Source organism: Vipera berus, assembly GCF_964194415.1.
Source record: "Vipera berus genome assembly, chromosome: Z".
NCBI lineage: Eukaryota > Metazoa > Chordata > Lepidosauria > Squamata > Viperidae > Vipera > Vipera berus.
Window position 1 is genome coordinate 52,661,073 of NC_138205.1, and position 23,933 is coordinate 52,685,005.

The window sequence follows — 23,933 nt, forward strand, 5'->3', positions numbered from 1 at the left end:
TTACAGCTGATCTTGGCTGGTTTAAGCAAGAGAGTTTCTAAATATTGCCTCACCCACTCTGTGGGCTGAAAACACACAACCCATTTTATTATGTATTAACAGTTGGGTTGCCATGTGTCCAAAATTCTTTGAAGATATTCTCCTTCTGCCCTAACCTGCTCTTTCAAACCAGGAAGAAAAACTATCCCCTGAAACTGGAGAAAAAAGCATCAGACAGCATATAGTATTTGGGGAAAAGATGCTACTGAATATTTTATGTAAGGTGATGATTGACCTACTACAGCAAATTGCATCACAAACTATGCCATTCTTATTATAGTCTAGTCCAGGGGTGTCAAACTCAATTTCATTGAGGGCCGCATCAGCATTGCAGTTGCCCTCAGGGGGCTGGGTGGGTGTGGCCTGGGTGGGCGTGGCTATACTGTGTATGGCCTACTGGGTGGGCATGGCCAGCTCTACATCATTCGCATCAAGGGTGCCTATGGGGGCCTGGGCAGGAGTGGGACAGATTTGAGGGTCTCTGGCAGGAGGAGGGTCTCCGGGCCAGGGCCAAGGCAGTGGGGGCCGTTCCCTCACTGTTTCCAGGATTGCTTCACGGGCCGCATGTAACCGCGGGCCAGATCCGGGCCCCGGGCCTTGTGTTTGATATGTCTGGTCTAGTCTACCATATTGTACAAATGCAGCCTAATTTTGAATGAATTAAATGAATGCAATTTTCTTAACAAGAACTTCAGAACTAGTTTGTTGTTATCTCTGTTCTAGAGTTGAGAGAGTGGCCCAGGGTCACTCAGTTAGCTTTTGCCTCAGGCAGGAATAGAACTCGTGGCCTCTCCATTTCTAGCCTGATGCCTTAACCACTGCACTAAACTGGCTTTTCATGCAGTACATAGCTGGGGATAAATGTAGATGTCTGCACATATCAAACAAATGCAACAGTCACATGATATATAGTATATCTTCTGTCCATGTCCATCTCTGGAATGTGATCCTCCCTGAGATATTTTCATAGAAGTACTATATCTGGAAAAATGTTTCTGTGTTCCCTTCCTTGTAACTTTGGCTGTGTGTGACTAATCACAGCATCATGAAGATCCAATGAGCCACGAAGCTGAGCATTCTGCTTCCCTGTGACAGTTTTTCTCTTGTCAGGCAACTCTATCTTGGTAGCAGTGAATTGTTGAGCAACTTGGATCTGTTTTTATCTCCTGTCCCCAGTACTTAACATGCCCAAGAATAAATCAACAGCTTCCCCATTTAGAGATAGTCCAGAGTCTGTGGCTTGCTTATTGCTATTGAAAGTAATTTGTGTGTCCATTCTGTGTGCCAGTATATAGTATATAGCAGAATCATGTTATTTCTCTGTCCAATGTCCATATCAAATATTTCTAAGCCTTAATTCTCTAATATCCATGACTTTGTGGCTATCTTTGTTAATCTGGATTCACCACTTTCTTTTTCTTGAAAATCTGTCCTCTTTAGTATCTTTATTTCTATAGACTCCTTCTACTCAGTGTTCTCTAAATTCCTAGATTACAATTTTCTCATTCTCTGCCAGTAGTACAAATTGCCATACTGAGTAAAGATGGGTAGGAGAAGAGTCCACCAAATCAATAATATATTAGGCTGAGAAAAACTATTCAAGATTGTAAGCAGGGACTGATCTATACCATAGCCCTGAATGATTTTAGTTACATTAGAAGTTGGTAATCATCAGATTAATTCTCACTAAATTAAATTCTAGTGGCTTGAATCTGGCCCTTTTTTTAAAAAAGTCTTCATTCTAATCCAGAACAAACATTAAATTGTGATTTCAATTAAACCTCATCTGGGGAGTGTGGTTTATTTTTCTTCTCGTAGTCTAAATAGTAGAAAAATATTGAAAGGAAAAGGTTGGGGGAAAAAGACTTCTTCATGTAGTCAGTTAAGGGCTTTCTCATTTCTGACCAGGAAAATAATCTAAATTTCTATTTTCTCTTCTGAATTTCTCTTACATAATGGTTTATCAATTATGGGAACAGAAATTCAGTATCTAAGAACTGGATTTGGCAAGGTTGCCACAACACTGCAGTTGATGTAGAAATATACACTTAATAGATGCATATGCAAGATAGAGCAATACACATCCCAATTACAGCATCAAAATTAACTTAAGATCATTTGAAAGGGATAACAGAAGTTCAGAATTAAAAAGCAGAATCCAGAGAAAATACTTGTGTCCAACTTTTATTTTGGATTTCAAACCTTTTCTTTGCTATAGATCTACAATATGCTTAATATATAACTTATTTAGTGGAGTTTGTCAGTAAGTTAGTTTGAGTATTTAATAGTCAAACTGTTAAAGACAGCAGGTGAGAAAACATTGCATCTTTGGCAAAAAAATATGCATATTCATTGCTATGTTCTGCACATCTAAGTACTTTTAAAAGACACAAGTACAAAGATGAGAACAGAGGGGTTGGATGGAAAATACTCCAAAGTTATAGAATGTTAACTATCGGTTTAAAGATCATCCAAGGCAAGGACAATTGCCATGGTAAAAATCAGGGACGCTGGAAGATATAAGTTCTTTAAATACTACTCTACTTTGGAAATGTGACATATTTGAGGGGTACATTGCTGGTTGACTGGGTCCATTAGTAATTCCATGATAAATATAAGCTTCTTCATATTAAACCCAATATTACACCATCTAATACATCCTCTCTTCTTCTGGTAATAAACATTTTTCCACATTAAGCAAATACAATTCTTATTGCTATTAATAAATATTTATTATTATTTTATTAATTCAGTTTATATACCGCCCTACTCCCAAAGGACTCAGGGCAGTTTACAAGGCAAAATTTAAAAACAATACAATATAAAATTAAAATTAAATTAAATTAAGTCTAGCCGCAAAAATTAAAATCACAATTTAAAAACATTAAACCCCTCAGTCCAGACCAGATAGCTCAAAGAGCCAGGTTTTTAGGTCCCGGCAAAATGAACGAAGGTCGGGGGCAGTCCGGAGTTCCGTTGGCAGTTGATTTCATAGGGCAGGCTCACCCACAGAGAACGCCCTCCCCCTGGGGATCGCTCATTGGCAATCCTTGACTGGTGGTACCCTGAGGAGGCCCTCCCTGTGGGAGCGCACAGGACGATGGGAAATTGACGCTGGCAGCAGGTGCTCCCTTAGATAATCTGGGCCCATGCCATTTAGGACTTTATAGGTCATCACCGGCACCTTGAATCTCACCCGGAGGGCAACTGGAAGCCAATGCAGCTCGCGGAGAAGAGGTGTTACATGGGAGTATTGGGAGACTCCCATCACAACTTGCACGGCTGCATTCTGCACCAGCTGAAGCCTCCGAGTGGTCCTCAGGGGCAGCCCCATGTAGAGAGCATTGCAGTAGTCTAGCCAGGAGGTCACGAGCGCATGGGTGACTGTGCGTAGGGCATCTCGGTCCAGATAGGGCCGTAACTGGCACACCAGGCGAACCCGGGCAAAAGCCCCCCTGGCCACAGCTCCTATATGATCTTCCAAACTGAGCCGTGAATCCAGGAGGATGCCCAAGTTGCGGGCCCTATCAACGGGCGGTAACACCTCACCCCCCATAGTTAACGATGGAAAAGATTAGTTAGTCTGAGATGCCGGTATGCACAGCCACTCAGTCTTGGCAGGATTGAGACGAAGCCTGTTTCTCCCCATCCAAACTCGGACCGCCTCCAGGCAACGGGACATCATGTCGAGGGCATCACTGGGTTGGTTCGGGGTGGAAAGAAAAAGCTGGGTATCATCAGCATACTGATGATACCCCACCCCGAAACCACGAATGAGCTCACCCAGCGGCATCATATAGATGTTGAACAAGAGGGGAGAGAGGACCGACCCCTGAGGAACTCCACAAACGAGAGGCCTCAGGGCGGACCTCTGCCCTCCCGTCAACACCAACTGCAAGCGACCCAGGAGGTAGGAGGATAACCACTGTAAAACAGTGCCCCCCACTCCCAACCCCCTGAGACGCCACAGTAGGATACCATGGTCGATGGTATCAAAAGCCGCTGAGAGGTCTAATAGGACTAGGACAGAGGAACAACTCCTGTCCCAAGCCCGGCAGAGATCATTCACCAGCGCAACCAATGCCGTCTCCGTGCTGTACCCCGTCCTGAAGCCCGATTGGTATGGGTCCAGATAATCAGTTTCCTCCAGGAACAGAGGGAGCTGAAATGCCACCACACACTCAACCACCTTCGCAAGGAAGCGAAGGTTGGAGACCGGACGATAGTTGTTCAAAATAGCCGGGTCCAGGGCAGGCTTCTTGAGGAGGGGCCTCACCACTGCCTCCTTCAAGGCAGCAGGGAAGGTACCCTCCTTCAAAGAAGCAGTTATTACTGCCTGGAACCAGCCTCGTGTCTCCTCCCAGGCTGCATATACCAGCCAGGAGGGGCACGGGTCCAAAAAACACGTGGCATAACTCAGTCTTCTCATGATCCTGTCCACCTCATCTGGGGTCACAGGATTGAATTCACTCCAGGTAACATTCTCTAGACCAGACATGTCAAACACAAGGCCCGGGGGCCGGATCCGGCCCGTGAAGTGGTTTCATGCGGCCCGCAAAGCCATCCTGGAAACAATGAGGGAATGGCCCCCACTGCCTTGGCCCTGGCCCAGAGACCCTCCTCCTGCCAGAGACCCTCAAATCTGTCCCACTCCTGCCCAGGCCCCCATAGGCACCCTTGATGCAAACAATGTAGAGCTGGCCACGCCCACCCAGTAGGCCATATGCACTCTAGCCACACCCACCCAGTAGGCCACGCCCACCCAGGCCACACCCACCTGGCCCCCTGAGGGCAACCACAATGCTGATGCGGCCCTCAATGAAATTGAGTTTGACACCCCTGCAGACCGCTCGATTCCTCCCCGTCAGTCTCTGCCCAGTCAGAATCCAAACCGGCTCGAATCTGAGCAATTTTGTCCGTCAGATGATAGCTAAACTCCTCGGCTTGCCCCTGCAAGGGCTCCTCCTTCACCTCCTGATTAAGGAGGGAGCGAGTCACCCTAAACAGGGCGGCCGGGCGATTATCTGCAGATGCGATGAGGGCAGCAAAGTAATTAGACTTCGCTGTCCTCATCACCGCGAGATAAGACCTCGTAAAGGTTCTTAACTGCAACCGGTCAGACTCAGACCGGCTGGATCTCCAACAGCTCTCTAGACCTCGTCTCCAACGCTTCATCTCCCGGAGCTCCACAGAAAACCATGGAGCCCACCGGGATCTGCACCGGGTCAGGGGTCACAAGGGTACAACACGGTCGAGCGCCTCGGTGGCAGCCCTTTCCCAGGCATCCACCAAGGCATCGGCCGGGCTGTGAGCGAGGGGGATAGGCATAGACCCAAGCGCCGTCAGGAACCGTTTTTGGTTAACCAAAAACTTCTCTTATTCAAACTTCTTAGCATTTTCTTGTTTCTCTTTTCATGCCAAAATATAATATTCTGATTACTAATCTTATCTATCTAGTTGTTATAATATTTCTGTTTCTAGAAATCTATTCTTAACCATATTCAAACATCTAATTAATAATATAATATCCCCTCTAATAGCAAAGCTTCTGTTTTCTTCAGTCTTACTCTAGCTTTCTTCCTTTGCCAACTAACTTTCCAAGTCAGTGCATTTGGATCATCAAATAATTCTTCCTCTATTTTTGTGTATATTATTTGGAGCAAAAGAAACAATTTAGTTAAAGTATTTTTGGAAGAGCTAGCCCATTGATATTTATTAAATAGCCTCCCTCCTTCTCCAATTCCCCACAGTTCCGGTAATAGCTTTATCTTCCATTCCATCGGCTTTCCTTTCTTATTCTCCAGTATGATCTGAAATCTTGGTTGATAAAATTCTTTTCCCTTTCCAATATTATTGTTATATATCCTTTCTGTCCAGGGAGAAGAAAGAACCATTAAAAGTTGTTTATTAAGTTTTATAATCCAAAATGTTCCATCATATCAGGCAATACTGTATATTTCTTCTACAGGAAAATAGTTCCACAATACAGTTCTGAAAGTCAGTATTTGTGTTTGTAGTTCAGACAGGCCAATTTTAGAATAGTTTATCATCTCTGCCACACAGATAAGCAGCCCCCAAGCCTTTTCCCTTTTCTCAGCTGCAATCTCCAAAAGTAAAAGCTTCCAAGGCCAGCAAGTGTCTTATCTAAATCTGGGCTTTGAGTCAGGTTTCTTTTAGGCATAATAAGTTGTAGTGCCATAAATTCACCACTAGATGGCATTGACACCATTTTCCAGGGTTTTTTTTAATCCAAAACTTATATTGTAAACTTTTCAAGTTCCCCTTTTTTTTAAAAAAAAAAGGTCTTAAAAGCACTTTTAGTCTCCAGATTTCCAAGCCGTGTGTGTGTGTGTGTGTGTGTGTGTGTGTGTGTGTGTGTGTGTGTGTGTAATTATATAATTAAATTTAATTAAGTTAAATTGCCACTTTTGGCAGTATTTCAGGAAGAAGTCTTAAAAGCATAAAGAAAGGATCAGGTCTCACCCAGTTTCATCCACATTGCTGTAATATTGCTTGTTGGTGCTTATTGTCTTTTAACTGGCTACATGAATGTATCCACTCTTTCCCTCACCAGTTTGGAGGGCTTCCTCAAATCAAACAGAAGGGCTGCCACCCTCCTGCGAACAACAAGGGTCACCTCCTTGCTTGTCACCTCTAAGGGGCAATTTTCAACCCTCTCCAGGGTCCCCAGCGGGCGAAATTGAACATAAAAGACAGAACCCCGTCTTCCTGTGTCTGCCTCACCGTGACATCAAAACTGGAAGCCTGTTTTGCTTGACTTTTGAGTGAAACAGCAAAATATTGGATGTGTTTAATGAATTGTTTGCTTATTAATATCAAAAGTCAGTCCATTGCAAGCAAGCAGCTTTACATCTCAAAATAATTGTAGTTATGGTATTTCTGCCAAGATTGTTTTCTACACTTAATGCACAAGGAGTCTTGAAGATTTTTTTAATTTGTACAAATGTCTTTTTGAGCAGAAATACTGAGTATGGAATAATTAAATTTTTGTATCTTTCCTTAAATTGTATATTATCTGATTTCTTTTGCTATTTGTTATATTGGGTTGTTTTAATGGACTTTATTAGACTATTGCTAATTATTAATTGTTTAAGTGTGATTTCATAATCCTGGCTCCTTAGTAACTAACCAGGAATTATAGAAGCCATTCAGAGAATGGGACAGTTAGTTAAGAGACAGGTTTCATACAAAGATGTGGTTGGATTACTTTTCTTTATTATTTTCATAGTTGCTTGAAGATGTGGCTACAGATCCAGTATATGTGAACATACAAGAACTTCAGTTGGAGCACAGTACTACCACTGCCAACGATTCCCACTCCCCATTCCAGCAGTGCCTCAGCAACCCCTTGAACAACTGGGAAATTCACACCGACACCAAAAGTGGTCATTTCTTCTATTACAATTCTGTGTCTGGTCAGACAACATGGGAGTCTCCCTTTGAGGCTTCCTTGAATAGTGTGAGTCTTTCCCACTCTCACTGTCCCAGCCCTGACTCATCTGCTGAGTGGAACCAGTATGTAGATGAGGCTAGTGGGCAAATATTTTTCTATAACGCAGCAACAGGTGAGACTTCATGGGAGGCACCAAAAGAAATTCTCAATCCTCCGGAGATGCGGCTTGCACTTACTAGGAGAGCTCCGGATCAGAGGGTAAGTGGATGGGACGAGAGGTCTATTAAAAACATCAGATACAAAGAAAAATGATAAAATAATAAAGTAAAATAAAATATATTGTGGTGAGGATCAGGCCCATAACTCATACTGTAATTATAATTGGGCTAATACCTGGAGAAGAAGCAGATCTTTTAGAGTCCAGCAAGGCTGGATTTTGGGGTGAAGAGGTTGCTCCACAATTCTCAAGCCTTCGGGAAAGAAACCTCTAAGCCAGAATCCCTTCAGCTTTTTGGGGAGGAAGGAAAATTGTTTGTGTATTGATCTCTTTTCTGAATTTTTTTTTTAGCCACCAACTCCAGAAACTGACTACCCAAAACTTTCTCCTCATGAACTTGAACTCTCTTCAGAGGAAGGTTATTCTCCTGATGGATCCTACAAGCAATTTGACTATACTGGTATTCCTTCAGCAGACCTAGGTTGTGCCTCCCCAGGCACCCCAGAAACATCAATGTTTAATGTCCCACAGATGGTAAGAATACCTTGGAAAGACTGGGAGCGGGGCACAGAGGGAGATTCAAGGAGGAATTTCCAGACCATGAGAACTGGCCTACTTCCATCACTAGAGATTTTCAAACAAAAGTTGGGAACCCAGTTGGGCAGATCTTAGGATACTTGCCCTGGGCAAAAGGTTGGATTAGAAGACCTCCAAGGTCGTTCAAATCCTATGATTCTGTGGGTACAAGATTAATTTTACAATGAGGCTGAGACATTCTAATGGTAGAATCAGAGCTCTTTAAATTAAAACATTAAAAATGTAATCACATAGAACAAAGGATTTACTCCATAATGTATTCCCAGTCATCATAATTTCTTCAGAAACCCATGGTTAAGCAAACCACCATTTGCCTCTATGATCCCAGTCGCTGAATGAGATGGACACAGTAAAAATGCCAACCTGTAAAACAGATTCTAAAGTTTAATCGATTGGCATACAAATTCATCTGTTGAAAGAAAGAGCAGGTAAAATGGGTTACTTATTGATAGACGTAAATACAAACTTGAGCGTTGCAATACAGTAGATCACAATCCTGGAGAACTGTTGTATGCATGCCTGTATGTTGTTTACTGCTGCTAAAATTATTATACTTAGATGACCACTTCTGGCGATCGCCAGAGTACCAGTAGTGGATCTAGTCGTGACAGCAGTCCTTTTGCAAGTTGGTCCCCCAACCGGTCAGTTCACCCTGGGTCAAAAGATGAGCAGGTATGGAAGAAAGGGTCTCTGCTTGCTGATAGCAGATCTAAAGAGGGGTTTTGATAAATAAATTAAAGGGAGAAGCCAACTAGTATCCTGATCCTTTGCACAGTTTAAACCAGGAGGACCTTTTGGAAAGATGGAGGGATTGATGAGAATAAGATGGCCAAACAAGCTACCACTTTCAAACAGCCAGTTAGTGCCTGCAATTGCAATTTCCACATTGTCCATTTCCTGATCTTATTTCCTTAAATTGTAACTGAGAGACCAAGCCTCACCGCAGTAGAAGAAACTCTAGAATTATTTTCTCTCTAAGGAAGATGAAAAGGGGCTCCGATTTTAATCAGTTTGATAATGCAAATATAAAATGTCTACTGACTAGGCTCCCAATTTTTAGTATCTTTCCTGTACTCGGGATTAAATTAGGCAATATCTGAAGTGTTGTATTGTCTTGATTCCTAAATTTATTTCTTACAGTGGCCTTAAGCCAAATGATGACAACCACGCTTGGGAAGTGAGGAGAGTCTACCCCTCCTCCCAGTGACTTTGGATTTGTTTAAAAGCAATCCTCAATGACATGAGGTTGTTGCTACTGACCCTATCTAATAGCATAGCCATCCTTTGCTCTGATGATGGGGTTTTCCCCAGCAACTTGGACAAGATTACATCACCATTTCTTTTTCTCCATCTCCCCAGCTGAAATCTCTTGAGAAAGCTGGGATGCTCTATCGGACAAGAACTGCTGATAAAGGGAAACGCCTGAAGTAAGAGGAGCCTGTTTTGTATGTTTTGTGGACTTATTTCAGTTTTTCTGATGTAGGGAGAGGCAAGAAGGAAATTTGGAATAGTACTTTTTTTCTTGCTTGGAACTTGAGTTACTCGGACCATTAAAAATATGGGGGGTTTTCCTACAACAATAAGCACTTGCAGTTGTGGAATAGATCAGTTGATGTTGCTTTCTAAGGTCCTGCTTCTTCCTTATTCAGTCATTCAAGGCACAAGATAAAATCTCTTCTCTGGTCCATAGCAGCCTAGATATCAGAGACTTCTTAGGCATTTTAATTCCTTGCCTCTAGATTGGTATAGGTCTTTAGCCACTGGTGGAAATGAAACCATATTCCTGAGCTACTGCTTACAAGGAAAGTAGTGGTACCCATTGTGTTCCCCCCACCCCATCCTAAGAAATCCCCCTTAAACATATAAGTGTTACCATTGAAATGAAAGGCAAGGATCTAACCAAAAGTGTGTGATGAGCTTTATAATTCTGTAAGGCTATTTGAAAATGCTGGCTCAGGCAAGTATCATTTGAGAGACTTAAGCATATTTTGTGAAGGGAATGCATCACTAACAAGTTCACTAACAAATCATTGCTAATTAAGTAAAAGCAAGCAAGGTTGAACTTAAATAAAGTAAGTAATCAGTAAAATTAGAAGCTGCTTTAAGCTGTTGAAGGTATTTGCCAATTGCCTATTGCCTTCTTTGGCACATTTGCAGGAACTAAATGGGTCTACATTACCGTGAATAAAGGCATTCATTGCAGAACAGTTACCTGTTTCTCAGCTTTCTGCCAACTCCTTTTTGATTTACTTGTGAGCAATTTGGAACTGAATTATTGGCCTCCTGATTGTGCCTCTCTCTTATTCTTCAGCTATATACTATATTGTCTGTACTGCATACTACTTTGAACCCGTTTTCTCATCATGACTGAGTTGATCATTCATAGAGACATACTCCTTTTATGTGTTGATTGTTAAGAGCAATGTGTGTTGAAAAATGATGAGGGAGAGAAAGTGAGAACATTGATGTCTATGTTTGGATAGTTATACTATTTTTTTCCAAACTGAAATCTCTCCCTTACACTTCAGTTTATGCCTACCCAGTTAATGTTATTCTGTGAATGATGTGTCCTTTCTTTACTTTCTTTTAGGAAGAACTGGACTTGTGTATGGACGGTCTTGGAAGGTGGTGCCTTAATATTTTTCAAGGACTCCAAGCATTCAGCTTCCAGTGGTATAGTAAGTCTTCAGCTTTAGCTTCCTGTTCTGAGATAACCAGTTGATATTCCAACAGAATAGAGAGCTGAAGAGATTAAAATTTACAAATACAGTTAATTTAAAAATCATCTTCCTTTATATGAATCTGTTAAATTCTTAAGGTACCTTTAGAAGTCTTTTCTTCTCATCTTCACGGTTGCATTTGGTTAGCAAAAATCCATTTGCAGACTTTGAAATACTTGTTTCCCTATGCGTGTGAATAAATTTTCTGTTTGGCTCTTATAATTTTTACAAATTATTTTTTAATTATATATGTCTGCTCAGAAAAAAACAATTATATATGTTAATAATATGGTACAGCATTAAAAGTAAAGCAAAATTAGTATGAGGAAGACTTGGACAATTACACTGTATATAAAATAACTTTTTTTAAAAAATACCAAATTGCTTTGAAGTTCTCTTTCTTGCCTCTTTATTGGATAAAACTTAATTAGATGGTGATGAATTTCATATGAGTCATCCTTATGTGGAATTTCAGAAGTTTTCCTTCATTTTGCCCCCGTCCCTTATTTTATGCATTTGGTTCATTGTTTTTTCTTTTTTGGAAGCCCTGCAAGTTGTTACTGCAGTATGCTCAGCTACTTATTTGCTAAACTTTATTTGATCTTTTAAATGATGTCTCTTTTTGTCTTTAAGTCTGTTCCTTGCTTCCTTAAGCACTTTGTTGGAACAATAGGATAAATGTTTTTCATAAACTATGGCCAAAAAAGGTTACTGGGCCCATAGCGCCTCTCTTATAAAATTAATGGTTTAGTTGGGATGCAATTTTTCCTTATCATTCCCAGCCTTCCCATTGGTAATGTTAGCTGTGTGATGAAGTATTAGTTTAACATTTATGGAGGACACAATGATGGAGATAGTTGCCTCTGTAGACATCTCTAAACCTTACTTTAAATTAGAAACTTTTCTGTTTTCATTTATATTCACACCAATTGATTAGGAATATGTATGCATAACTAAAATCTTACTCACACAGCATACTTTGGCCAAAAATCTGGATTTCTGTGGAAGCAAGATATATTAGTCATAGTAGAATAAATGGAAATTTGTATTATAATTTGTATACTGGATAGATATAATATTATAAAGGAAGATGGGAGATCAGTGAGTAATGGTCCAATCTGAACATTTGTGTTACTTCTGCTTTTCTTCTTTGCACATTTAGAAACATCCCTCTGTGCTAAGTAGTCCAGAGTTTAAAGCAAATCTTCATGGAGCATCTCTTTCCTGGGCCCACAAAGACAGATCAAGTAGGAAGAATGTCTTGGAGGTAAGGAAAAATGATCATTATTGCCAAGTATACCAGAGTTTAGAGAAAAGGAAAGAAATGATCCTCTTCCCTGGACTATCTCTGCTATATGTGGCAAAATTAAAAGGTATTTCTCTTACTGTCACAGTTGCTTTAGGAAATGTATCTTATACTGCTTGGAGAAAAATGATAAGGGATAATAGGCAACCAACTCCTGTACCTATAGTTATGGTGGGGGAGGGTCTCCAAAGCACCCCATCTTTTGTCAGAGCTAGCCTGCTGTTAAAAAGAATTAGTTTAGTTATTTCTTGATATGGATTACTATTATGTGAATGCAATGTGCTTTATTCTAAGCCACTCATAAAATAATTCTAAAAACCAATGAAGGCTTGCAAGTGCAGTTTGATAAATTAAAGCAATTTTCAATGTTTGCGGAGAACAACTTTTACCCAGGTATCACATACAAATGCTTGCTCTGTTGTAGCTGAAGACACGGGATGGCTCAGAGTATTTGATCCAACATGATTCGGAATCCATTTGCAGCATGTGGCACGATGCAGTTAGTAATAGAATTGACAGACTGGTACGTCTCTTGTTGCTGAATCTATGCTATCCCAAATGAACCAGGTATCTTTTTCATATACTGTTCAGCACAGGGTGGGAGCCATGAGGACGGTATGTACAAACCACCTTTACTTAAACTCTCAAAGATATAGATGCTTTATTATGTTTCTATATTTAGTCTTTTCAGAGGTTACTAAACTGCAGCAGTTCTCATCATTGGCTGTGCTAGTTGGCATTGCTGGGAGTTGATTATCAGCAGAATCTGGAAGGATACATATTTCTTATTCCTAACATACAACATGGTAGAGTTAAAATCTCTGAGTTATTTTTTTATGTTGTGGTTCCTGCAAGTAAATGAATTTCTTGCAGATCAGGGACATGTAAGAGCATCAGAAGAAGAATTTTTTTAAAAAAATGTTTCCTTATTCCAATGCGGTACAAGTATTTTTTTTTTCTGCTAGAAAATTCTTTTAAAAAAAAAACAGTTGAGGACTCTGGTGGAGAAATACAGCAATTCTTGAGCTTTAAGTCCTACAAATGTAATGTTGTTTTAAAAACTTTCTTCTTCATGAGCTCAGATAAAAGGAGAAGGGATGGCAACTGGTAGAGAGTTTTCCTTTCTCTTCATCAATGAGCAAGCTGGTATGACATAAATGTATGCAAAACTTGTCATTGAATTTAACATGCACTCAAACTTTCTTTGTGGTTTTTGCACACAAAGTAATGCTTTTTTTCTGCCATTGCTCTGCCTCATTCATGGGATTTCATAGGAGCATCCAGATGACACTCATTTTCATTTGTAAATCTTTTATATTTGTTACTACTACCATTATTGTCTGTCCAAAAGAAAAAGAAAAAATGGAGGGAAAGGTGGAATATTTATCAATTGCCAGGGGAACTGGCAATATTAGGATTTCATAGTTCTTCTAGCTTTTTGGCAGGGATGACAATAATTGTTCTGTATTTCTTTCTTTCAGTCTATAGATTTCCCTTTGGAAGAGGATGATGATAATTCAGCAGCTGTAAAATCCAAGGAGCAAACAGGAGGGAACAAAGAGAAAGAAAGTGAAAAAAAGCATCCAGGTTTGTGCTCTGTTTATTGGCAAATGTATGTGATCTGAGTTGACAACAGTGATACAAAGTGTGTGATGAAAATGGAAATGGAAACATCACATATGTTTGCAGATTAACTAGTTCAACAATACCATGCTTATCCACGGATACATAATAGTTTTTCAGGATTAGGATTTGTTAATCCCTCTTTTACCTAAAATACTTAAAAAGGATTTAGTAACCAGGATTATTTTTTTAGGACTTCAAGTCACCATAAAATTAAAGGTTGCTACTGAATTAGAATTTGTTGGATATTTTTTTCCAACAGTGGACCTTTATTTTTGTTCTGACAAACAATGTTCAAATTTCACCAATGAAAACGCCAATGCAGGCGGTTTCTTTGTTTTGTCTTTTTTTAAGGGATTTGATGGAGAAATGGCAAAATGCTGGTCTGTTTTGTAATATTTTTTTCCTTTTAACTAGGCAAATTGACAAAGATTTGAACTAAATTTCTGTTTCAAGTCCAAGTGACAGGAACAACAGTTGTAAAATTTTCTTCAGTTCACAGAAGACATGGCAACAAAAACGAAAGCAGTTGGCATTTGCTTTCATGAATGGGAAGGGAAAAGAAGTAGGAGACAGAACATCTGACTATTAATGTGACCAAGGGGGAAAATGTGGTTGAAATCCAGAAAAGAATTTTGTAAGCCACTTTAATTTCCAACTAGTTTATATACAGATCAGCAGCTGAAGGCTGCAGTGTGGAAAAAGCTAAGGAGGATGCTAAAACTGTAGCACACTAAGCCACATATATTGAAAAAGGGTGTGTTTCTTTACAAGTTGTGAAGGAGGTTTGTATATGAATCAAAAAGAAACAATTCTGGAACGTGAAGATTAAAATAAACACATAACAGAGCAAATTCTGTTATATTTCTAACCTATTTTCCTCCAAATGGGTGGGGATGTATAGAAGATCTAGCTCTATACCCCTGAAGGGCACAGGGTTTAAGGAAGAGTGCCTTACCAGATTGCGAGCATTATCTTTTGGATAGTCTGGATCCCTGCAAGTTTTGATTGCTATGCTTGCCCAGGAAAGGAAGGATATTTACATAGAAGATCCCCATATTGATAAGGCTCCTGATGTTTAGGAGGAAGAGTGGCATATAACTAAAATAAATATGACTAATGGCATTTGTAGTATAACAGTAATTATAATATTTTTAAAAATAGTTTTCCATGCCTGACAGTAGAAACTCTTTATTTCCTTTCATATTCTCTTTCTTTTATATATTGATGTTTGAATATTTGTAAAGGTGAATCTTCCTTCAAGTTGAGTTTCATTTCTACTCATTTCATGAATGTATTTCATAGTATTCTTGATAGCAGTATAGAATAGAAACCAGTAGAGAGGCATTTGTGAATTGATTTTATTCTTTCAGCTAGAAGACTACACATCGTCCCAAACGACTTATTTTCAAAACAAGGGAACTAATAGCATGTGTAAAAAGCCTCTAAAATAACCTTGGTGGAGAAACTTAAATTTTCTCCTGCTGCTGCTTTTTTTCCCTCTGAAAGATCAGGAAAAGTTTCAGCACACCTTTAAAACAATGCTCCACTCCCTATAAGAGTACTCTAATGCCAGTTATTCCTTTGCAGCTTTCTGGCACTCTCATACTTCTGACAGTGATTCCAACAAAATCCGCAATGTGCTCAGAAAATTTCTGCTGAAGCGTCCATCTCTACAGTACCTGAGGGACCGAGGCTACATTAAAGGTATATTCCCTGGAGAGAAAGAATGATGTTTAAAAAATGACCTTGGAGTGCCACTTAGGCCCACAGTTGGGTCATCATTTGCTATATAATTGTAGCCATTTTAAATACTTTTAACATTTAAGCTACAAGGGGCTCAACCACCTCTTGCCAGGGCAGTACTGCCCTCTAATTGGAAGGAAATTAATTTAGAAAAATAATGTAATCCATATTTGTTGCCTGAGTTGATATGGGGGGTTTTGTATTGTTGTTGTTTAAACTCAGATCAGGTGTTTGGATGTCCTCTTCAAGTTCTCTGTGACCGTGAAAAGAGTACAGTGCCTCACTTCGTCAGGCAGTGCATTGCCACCGTGGAGAAAAGAGGTATGCAATACTCTACATTTCACCTAAATTGAAAATCTGAGCCCAAACAGTCCACATCTTCAATTCCGTGATGTGCATCCATTATGCAACTTGATCAGAATTTCCATAACATTTATATTTTGAGTCCTTCATTTTGTTTTGTGACTCATAAAAAGCTGTACCAAAGTTGTTTTTGGTACGGAAGCAAAAGAAATGAAAAGTGTGAGAAAAGGCCCTTATTTTGCATCTATTTTTCTCTTGCGAAGATAGAGATAATAGCTGCAATTTTTCTGTCTCTCAGGTTTGGATATTGATGGACTTTATCGAATAAGTGGTAACCTGGCTACAATACAAAAATTGCGCTACAAAGTTGACCATGGTAAGCCACTGTGACTTGTAAGTGGGATTCCTTAGTGAGGCACAATGTCCATTGCCTGTAGAAGATTCCAGGTTTGTTCATGTCTGTGAATAATTTTGAGATGTATATAAGAGGCTTCCTGAAACCTGGACAGTATCCAGGGATGTTGGTATCAACATCTTTCCAGAATGCCTAATAGAATATCATGCATGATATTCTAGCATGAAACAAATGTTTCCCATCCTACAGTCCAGAACCCACGTGGACATAGTAGGATGCATGGAGAAACAGACAAGGATTCGGGAATCAACCTCAGTTGACTGAGCTTCTCTCTTGGAGCCACTTTCCCATGTCATGGCACACACTAGATAAAGCAAGGTGAGGAATGTCTAGCTCAGTGTTTTTGAAACATAGCAACTTTAAGATGTGTAGACTTCAACTGCCAGAATTCTGCAGCCAGCATGCTGGGAGTTGAAGTCCACACATCATAAAGTTGCAAAGGTTGAATAACTGTGATCTATATAGAACTTTCTAACATTAAAGAGTTTCACCTTTAAGAGTTCTACCCTAATCCAAGATGTTCTCCAGATAGTACTGAATTTGACCTCCCTTCTGAAAATTAAATGCACTCTGCACTCACTTTTGAGGGAGTTGCCTTTTCTTCTTTGGCATGGTTCTGGAGCAAATATTACTGTATTGTTCTCTGGTCCAAGGATTGTGAATAAATGTTCATCTAAAAATCAACTATAGCTGCATTGCTATCATTATCTCTTTCTTCAGTGCTATGGGACATGGGATGTTACTGTATATATTGTAATTTTCATTAATTTTTCAGATGAGCATTTGGATCTTGATGGTGGCCGTTGGGATGATGTTCATGTCATCACTGGGGCACTCAAACTCTTCTTCCGTGAACTGCCTGAACCGCTCTTCCCCTTCAGCTACTTTGACAGACTAATTGCTGCTGCTAGTAAGAAAATATTTTACTCTTGGGAAGAATAAAAAGATTATTTAGTGGCCAATTTTGAATACCAAAGCCATAGATTTTCTGACTGTAAGACATTATCTCCCATAACTAAGGTGTGGTCAGACTTCAATATATATATAGAATGTTTTTACATTCTATTGGGGGTGAGGGGTTGAATTAGTCTTGACTCCTGATGAGTGCCTGGACTAATACTTGAAATTTTCATGGCAACTATTTCAAAGGCGACTTACTACTTCTTTCTTCCTAGTGACTACCTCAAAATTATCAATTGGTTTCATGCCTAACCTGTACTAATACTTCCAGAACCAGAATTTTGAGTTCAGAAAGGTGATTTGAATATTCTGCATATAAAAATTCTTTCTCCAGGTTATCTACATTTCAGTTGTTTCTCTTGTTGAAACAATTGAAAGTTAGAAAATGTTTCAATCTAGCAAATTACCTAGATTGATAGCAGAAGTTACAGGTCTATTTTTATTCTGCCCATTCTTTCCCATTGCTTATTTATCATTTAAAGCAGAGATAGAGAATCTTGCAGCAACTGAAGATCACACTTAACTCTTTTTAAATTGTGGTTAGGTACTTGGCAGACAGAGAGTAACATTAAACCTGGGCATGGCCAGATCAAAACAAAAAGAACTAAAAATGAGTACATTTCTGTGGATTGTAGTATTTAAATCCAGTTTATTTTTTATTTAAATCCAGTCAAAGTTGTTAGTATATAGAGCCAGTTTTGTCTAGTGGTTAAGCCACAGGATAGAAAGCAAGAGACAGTGAGTTCAACTATTGCCTTAGCCATGAAATCAGCTAGGTAACTTTGGGCTCTCTCTCAGCCCAGCCCACCTCACAGGGTTGTTGTTGTGGGGAAAATAGGAGCAAAATGTGTTGGATATGTTTGCTGCCTTGAGTTATTTGTAAAAATAATAAAGTCAGGGTACAAATAGATAAATGATAAATTATTTATTTATTTATTTATTTAATTTAATTTGTATACCGCCCTTCTACCGAAGGACTCAGGGCGGTGAACAGGGCCATAAATACCAAAATAACCAAAATACAAAATTAAAAACAAATTAAACCTTAGTGCCCAAATGTAAAAATAAATTATATTAAAACAATAATTAAAACCCAAACCCATCAGACCAGGCCGGCTTGTTCAAACAAATAGGTTTTTAGATCATGTCGGAAGGAGTGAAGGTCGGGAGCCATCCGGAGCTCAACCAGTAAATGGTTCCAAAGCTTCAGGCGCACCCACAGAGAACGCCCTCCCCCTGGGAGCCACCAGACGGCATTCTCCGACCAGTGGCACCCTAAGGAGGCCCTCTCTGTGGGAGCGCACTGGGCGGAGGGAAGTTGATGCCGGCCGCAGGTGCTCACTAAGGTATTCCGGATCCATGCTATGTAGGGCTTTGTAGGCCATTACCAGTATCTTGAATCTCACCCGGAAGGTAACCGGAAGCCAATGCAGTTCACGGAGCAGAGGTGTAATATGGGAGACCCCCAAGAAAACTCGCGTGGCTGCATTCTGCACCAGCTGGAGCCTCTGAGTGGTCCTCAAGGGCAGCCCCATGTAGAGAGCGTTGCAGTAGTCTAACCGAGAGGTCACGAGTGCATGAGTGACTGTACGCAAGGCATCCCGGTCTAGATAGGGCCGCAACTGGCACACCAGGCGAACCTGGGCGAAGGCCCCCCTAGTCACAGTTACTATATGATCTTCTAAAGAAAGCTGTGAATCTAGGAGAACTCCCAAGTTGCGAGCCTTATCTACAGGGGGTAATAACTCACCCCCCATAGTGAGAGATGGAATGATCTGAATTTCCTGAGATGCTGGCACGTACAGCCACTCAGTCTTGTCAGGGTTGAGCTGAAGCCTGTTCCTCCCCATCCAGACCTGGACCGCCTCCAAGCAACGGGACATCATGTCGAGGGCATCACTGGGGTGGTTTGGGGTCGAAATGAAAAGCTCCAAAGCCACGAATGATCTCACCCAGAGGCTTCATATAGATGTTGAACAGGAGAGGTGAGAGGACCGACCCCTGAGGAACTCCACAAACGAGAGGCCTTGAGGTCGATCTCTGTCCCCCTGCCAACACCAACTGCAAACGTCCCAGGAGGTAGGAGGAAAACCACTGAAGAACCGTGCCTCCCAATCCCCTGAGACGCTGCAGCAGGATACCATGGTCGATGGTATCAAAAGCCGCTGAGAGGTCTAATAGGACTAGGACAGAGGAATAACCCCTGTCCCGAGCCCTCCAGAGATCATTCACCAGAGCGACCAATGCCGTCTCCGTGCTGTGCTCGGGCCTGAAACCCGATTCGTACGGGTCCAGATAGTCAGTTTCCTCCAGGACCAAAGGGAGCTGATGCGCCACTACGCTCTCAACAACCTTCGCAAGAAAACGAAGGTTGGAGACCGGACGAAAGTTGTTTAATACAGCTGGGTCCAAGGTAGGCTTCTTGAGGAGAGGTCTCACCACCGCCTTCTTCAAGATGGAGGGGAAACAACCTTCACTCAAGGAAGCAGATATCACCGCCTGGAGCCATCCTCGTGTTCCCTCCCGAGCCGCATAAACCAACCAGGAAGGGCACGGGTCCAATAAACAAGTGGTGGAGCTCAGCTTCCTCATAATCCTGTCCACTTCCTTTGGAGTCACAGGATCAAACTCCTCCCAGATAACATCTACAAGACCACCCATGTCCTGATCGTCAGACTCTGCCCAGTCGGAGTCCAAACCGGTCTGAATCCAAGCGATTTTGTCCGACAGATGTTGGCTAAACTCCTCGGCACGACCCTACAAGGGATCCTCCCTCACCTCCTGATTAAGGAGGGAGCAAGTCACCCTAAACAGGGCGGCCGGGCGATTATCTGCGGACGCGATGAGGGTAGCGAAGTAATTAGACCTCGCCAATTTAAGGAGCTTCCTTCAAATAACGTTACAAATCGAAAGTGCTTTTTTATCAGCAAATTGCAATGAGGAGATGGTTAATAAGATCACATTAGAGCTCTATTTGGGAAAAATAACATAGATTGCCTTTTCCTGCCTTGTGACAATTAATACAAGTAATGATAACCACAAATATCAACATCTGATGGTCCCAGATGGTTATTGCCACATTGGATGCCAATACCAAAAAATCTTGGGACAGCGCATGAAAATTTCCCTCTGCCAATTACAAAAGGCCATTCTACCGGGATCCACACAGATATATATTACAACTTCCTAGGTTCTTAGAAAGAACTTGATGCATATGAAGGCCAACACAGCTAAAGAACTGCCAGCTGTGATTTTACATAATGTTTTTATTGAACTAAAAAAGTTGTGAGAAAAAAGAAAAAATACAGAGTTAAAAACATGGACACAAGCAAAAGCAAAAAAAGAGAATAGAATGGGCACTTCATCATAAACACATAGAGACCACATATGAATAATATACTCTTTTTTGGAATCTGAGGAGTCATGGCATGTAGCAACCCAGGCTTGCATAGCCTTTTTTGTAAAAAAAAAAAGAAAGAAAGAAAGAAAGAAAGAAAGAAAGAAAGAAAAGAAAATCATATTAGGAGAATGTGACTTCTGGTCTGATATGCACCTTCCCCACCCCTCCTTTTACTCTTGACTGCTGGGAAGAGCAAGGCGGCAAGAAAGTACATAAATGGTATCGTGTCCTGTGTTTCCATCTCAGTGAAAAATAACAGTGGAAAAACTCCAGACAATCTGCTGTTACTTCTTAGAATTATTTATATATAAAGAACAAAATGACTAAAATCTCCTTTTGGGGGGGGGGACTGCAGAAACTATAGACCCCACAAAGCGAAGCCATCACTTACGAGAGATTGTCTATTCTCTACCTCCTGCTAATTTCAATACCATGAGGGTTCTCTTCCAGCATCTTTCCAGGTGAGCAACATCATTTTCCAGATCTTTTAGTCGGTTTAGGCCAGGGGTCAGCAACCTGAAACAGTGAAAGAGCCACTGGGAACCGGTTGCCTCACAAAAGGAAAAATATGTGCACATGCGTGTACATGCGTGCATGTGCAGAACAGGGTTTGACTGAAGAGTGGAGCCAAGGCGAGATATGCACCTACCCTGCATATTTGAATTGATTGGTTGAACTTTTTTAGTCCCACTTTTTTTTGGGGGGGACTGCACATGGCAGAGGACTGGGAGCCGCATGCGGCTCCGGAGCCGCAGGTTGCAGACCTGTGGTTTAGGCTGTTAAAATACTAACTTTACAATAAAAGCAGCCCTGTGACGATAGATCCTTTGTAAATGTATTGCTTCAGCCACAGTTTCCTCCAACTAGACCCTTATGACAGTTTTCTTTGCCTTTTGGTCTTCCTTTCATTAAGTTCCCACTAGGAAGCAGATCCCACCTGGTTCCCTGTCTGCCTGCCTGATTGCCCCACTGTAGAAATTTAGTTGATGACACTTTCAGTGCTGTGTTACTTGAAAGAAATAATATTCAATGAAACTTAAGCAGCCCAATGGGCACAAAAGGGCAAGTGGGTAACAATCATCTTTATAGAAGAGTACTAGTACTTCATAAAAGTACTGTAAGTCATAAAATTAAATCCAGCTAAAAGAAATTGGAACTTAAGTCCACTTATTTCTGGTGGCATAGCAGAATTGTTCTTATAGCTTTAAGGTGTTCTTCCTTTTTTCCCCCCAGGGTTATAGAGTTCCAGGAGAAGAACCGCATGTCTCTGCAGAGTATTGCAATTGTTTTTGGGCCAACTTTATTGAGGCCACAAGACGAAGAAGGAAATATAGCGATGTACATGTTTTTCCAAAATCAGATTATGGAGCAGATCCTTAGTCAGACCAGTTACATATTCCCAGAAAGCTAGACATAGAGCTGTAGTATGGAAAGGCTTCAGTGTGAGAACAACTCCTGTTGCTATAAGAAAAGAGGTGTCACTGGCTAGAGCCAAAGATAGGGACAATGAAGTTGGGCAAGAAACATTTGGCAAGCAATCAAATCTTCTCTGCTGGATTCAAAACGTTTGTTTTTGTAGCTTGGAAACATGGGTGAGGAAACCCTGTTGGACCAGTAATGGGCTAATTGCCTGGTACAGTATTCTGCATCCGTGATTTTCAACACTCTTGTTGACTACACGATTTAGTGTGTGTAAAGTTTGGGGAAAGAGGGAGGCTTTGTGAGTGAATCTAAAGATTTATTTTTCAACCAAAGTAATTATTTTTCAAGCAATACCTCTAAATGTGAAGGAGTTGTGGGATATAGTATACTGATTAATATAATTTGAATTTTGAGGAGGCTTTTCTTTAATGAAATATTGTTGAAAATGTGAGATGGGCTTGAAGAGAGTCAGACTTTCATTTGGTTAACATTGGTTACTTTGACCACTTTATTGATTGCAAGACATAAAATGTCACAGTACTAATGCATGATCACAGTATTGGCATTGTAATACAGAATTCAGATTTGTTGTATTAATTTCTATATATCAGTTGCTTGTTCCAATATATGTGTAAATTATCTGAGGTAAGATAACTTGCACTCTGAGATGAATAAAGAGGAATTCAACTTATCTGTGTATCTGATCCTTGGGTAAAACAAGTTCAATATAATCACATATACTGTATGTTTACAAGGAAGGAGGGCATCCCATGAATTGTAGAACCCAACAGTTACATCACCAACAATGGTTGGCAAAATGCCCAAAAGTTGTAGCCCTTCAGAAGATTGAGAGGTCAGGTTGCAGCACCTGACCCCTGAAACACTACATGCTCCCTGGTTGGAAGCTGCTCAGAGAGCTTGGTATACCTACAGCTGTTTCCTAGTGCCTCTCCAGCAGGGATGCAATGAGAATTATAGCTGGATCTTTTTTTTCTCTACACCTCCAAGCTTGCCCATTTTCAGACATTCTTTTGTACCTCCAATCAGTTTTCAGAGAGTTATTCTGCTAAAAGGCAAAAACCGTAATAGTTCAAGGGTATATAGGCCACTTTGACTGATGGCACCAACACATGCTGATGTGAAGATTCGTTCTTTCAGAATTATTTGGAGGGGTTAGCATTTTTTCCTCATTAAACTAGGGCAGTATCTACTTAGCTTTAGCCTAAAGCCAGCCCGGGACAGAAAGAATTCCAACTTCTTCCTTTATATGATTTCTTTCAACATTCCATTGGGCTGAAAAGAAAATTAAGGTAGCAAATGCATACAGAAAGGTATTCTGCTGACAAATGGATGCCAAACAAACATTTTGAAAAAGCCATAAACTATTTTGGAGAGAATTTTTCCCTCTCTTGTTTTATTATAACAGTACTTCTTGATGGAGAGAGGCTTTTTAGTGGTAATGAAGCTGGGAGATCTAGTATGTTGTCCAGGTCTTCAGTATCTTTAGCATTAATTTTTACCTCTAGCTACAACTACCCAGCATTCTTTTACAGAAATTGGAAAATTTCAAAAAGCATGAGACAGCTGTCTATACTCATTATTCTTTCCTAGAAGGCTCTACTTTACCCCAGGATTGATGGTACAATTAATTCTGTGGCAAGGATGTGTGCTTTTTTTAAGTAGTAATTTGTGATATAATGCAAGCAACTATGCCTCTGATAAACATCAAGTATAATTGGATTCTTTCCCTAATATAGTTTGATCCTAAGTA

General features: G+C 40.6%; 1 protein-coding gene across 1 annotated transcript in view; it reads left to right on the top strand.

Annotated features, from left to right (window-relative positions):
• Nucleotides 1-22,844, top strand: part of ARHGAP27 (Rho GTPase activating protein 27) — a gene marked incomplete at its 5' end in the record, with an annotated part of 40,197 nt that extends 17,353 nt beyond the window's left edge. The window contains 13 exons of the mRNA XM_081345167.1: nt 7,289-7,711; nt 8,022-8,204; nt 9,627-9,694; nt 10,858-10,945; nt 12,150-12,254; nt 12,718-12,816; nt 13,775-13,880; nt 15,507-15,623; nt 15,885-15,983; nt 16,264-16,341; nt 17,156-17,290; nt 21,096-21,201; nt 21,974-22,844. Coding sequence (XP_081201293.1) covers nt 7,289-7,711; nt 8,022-8,204; nt 9,627-9,694; nt 10,858-10,945; nt 12,150-12,254; nt 12,718-12,816; nt 13,775-13,880; nt 15,507-15,623; nt 15,885-15,983; nt 16,264-16,341; nt 17,156-17,290; nt 21,096-21,201; nt 21,974-22,151 — 1,785 coding nt within the window. The 3' untranslated portion in view covers nt 22,152-22,844. The remainder of the gene's footprint in view (nt 1-7,288; nt 7,712-8,021; nt 8,205-9,626; nt 9,695-10,857; nt 10,946-12,149; nt 12,255-12,717; nt 12,817-13,774; nt 13,881-15,506; nt 15,624-15,884; nt 15,984-16,263; nt 16,342-17,155; nt 17,291-21,095; nt 21,202-21,973) is intronic.
• Between the last annotated feature and the right edge of the window lie 1,089 nt (nt 22,845-23,933).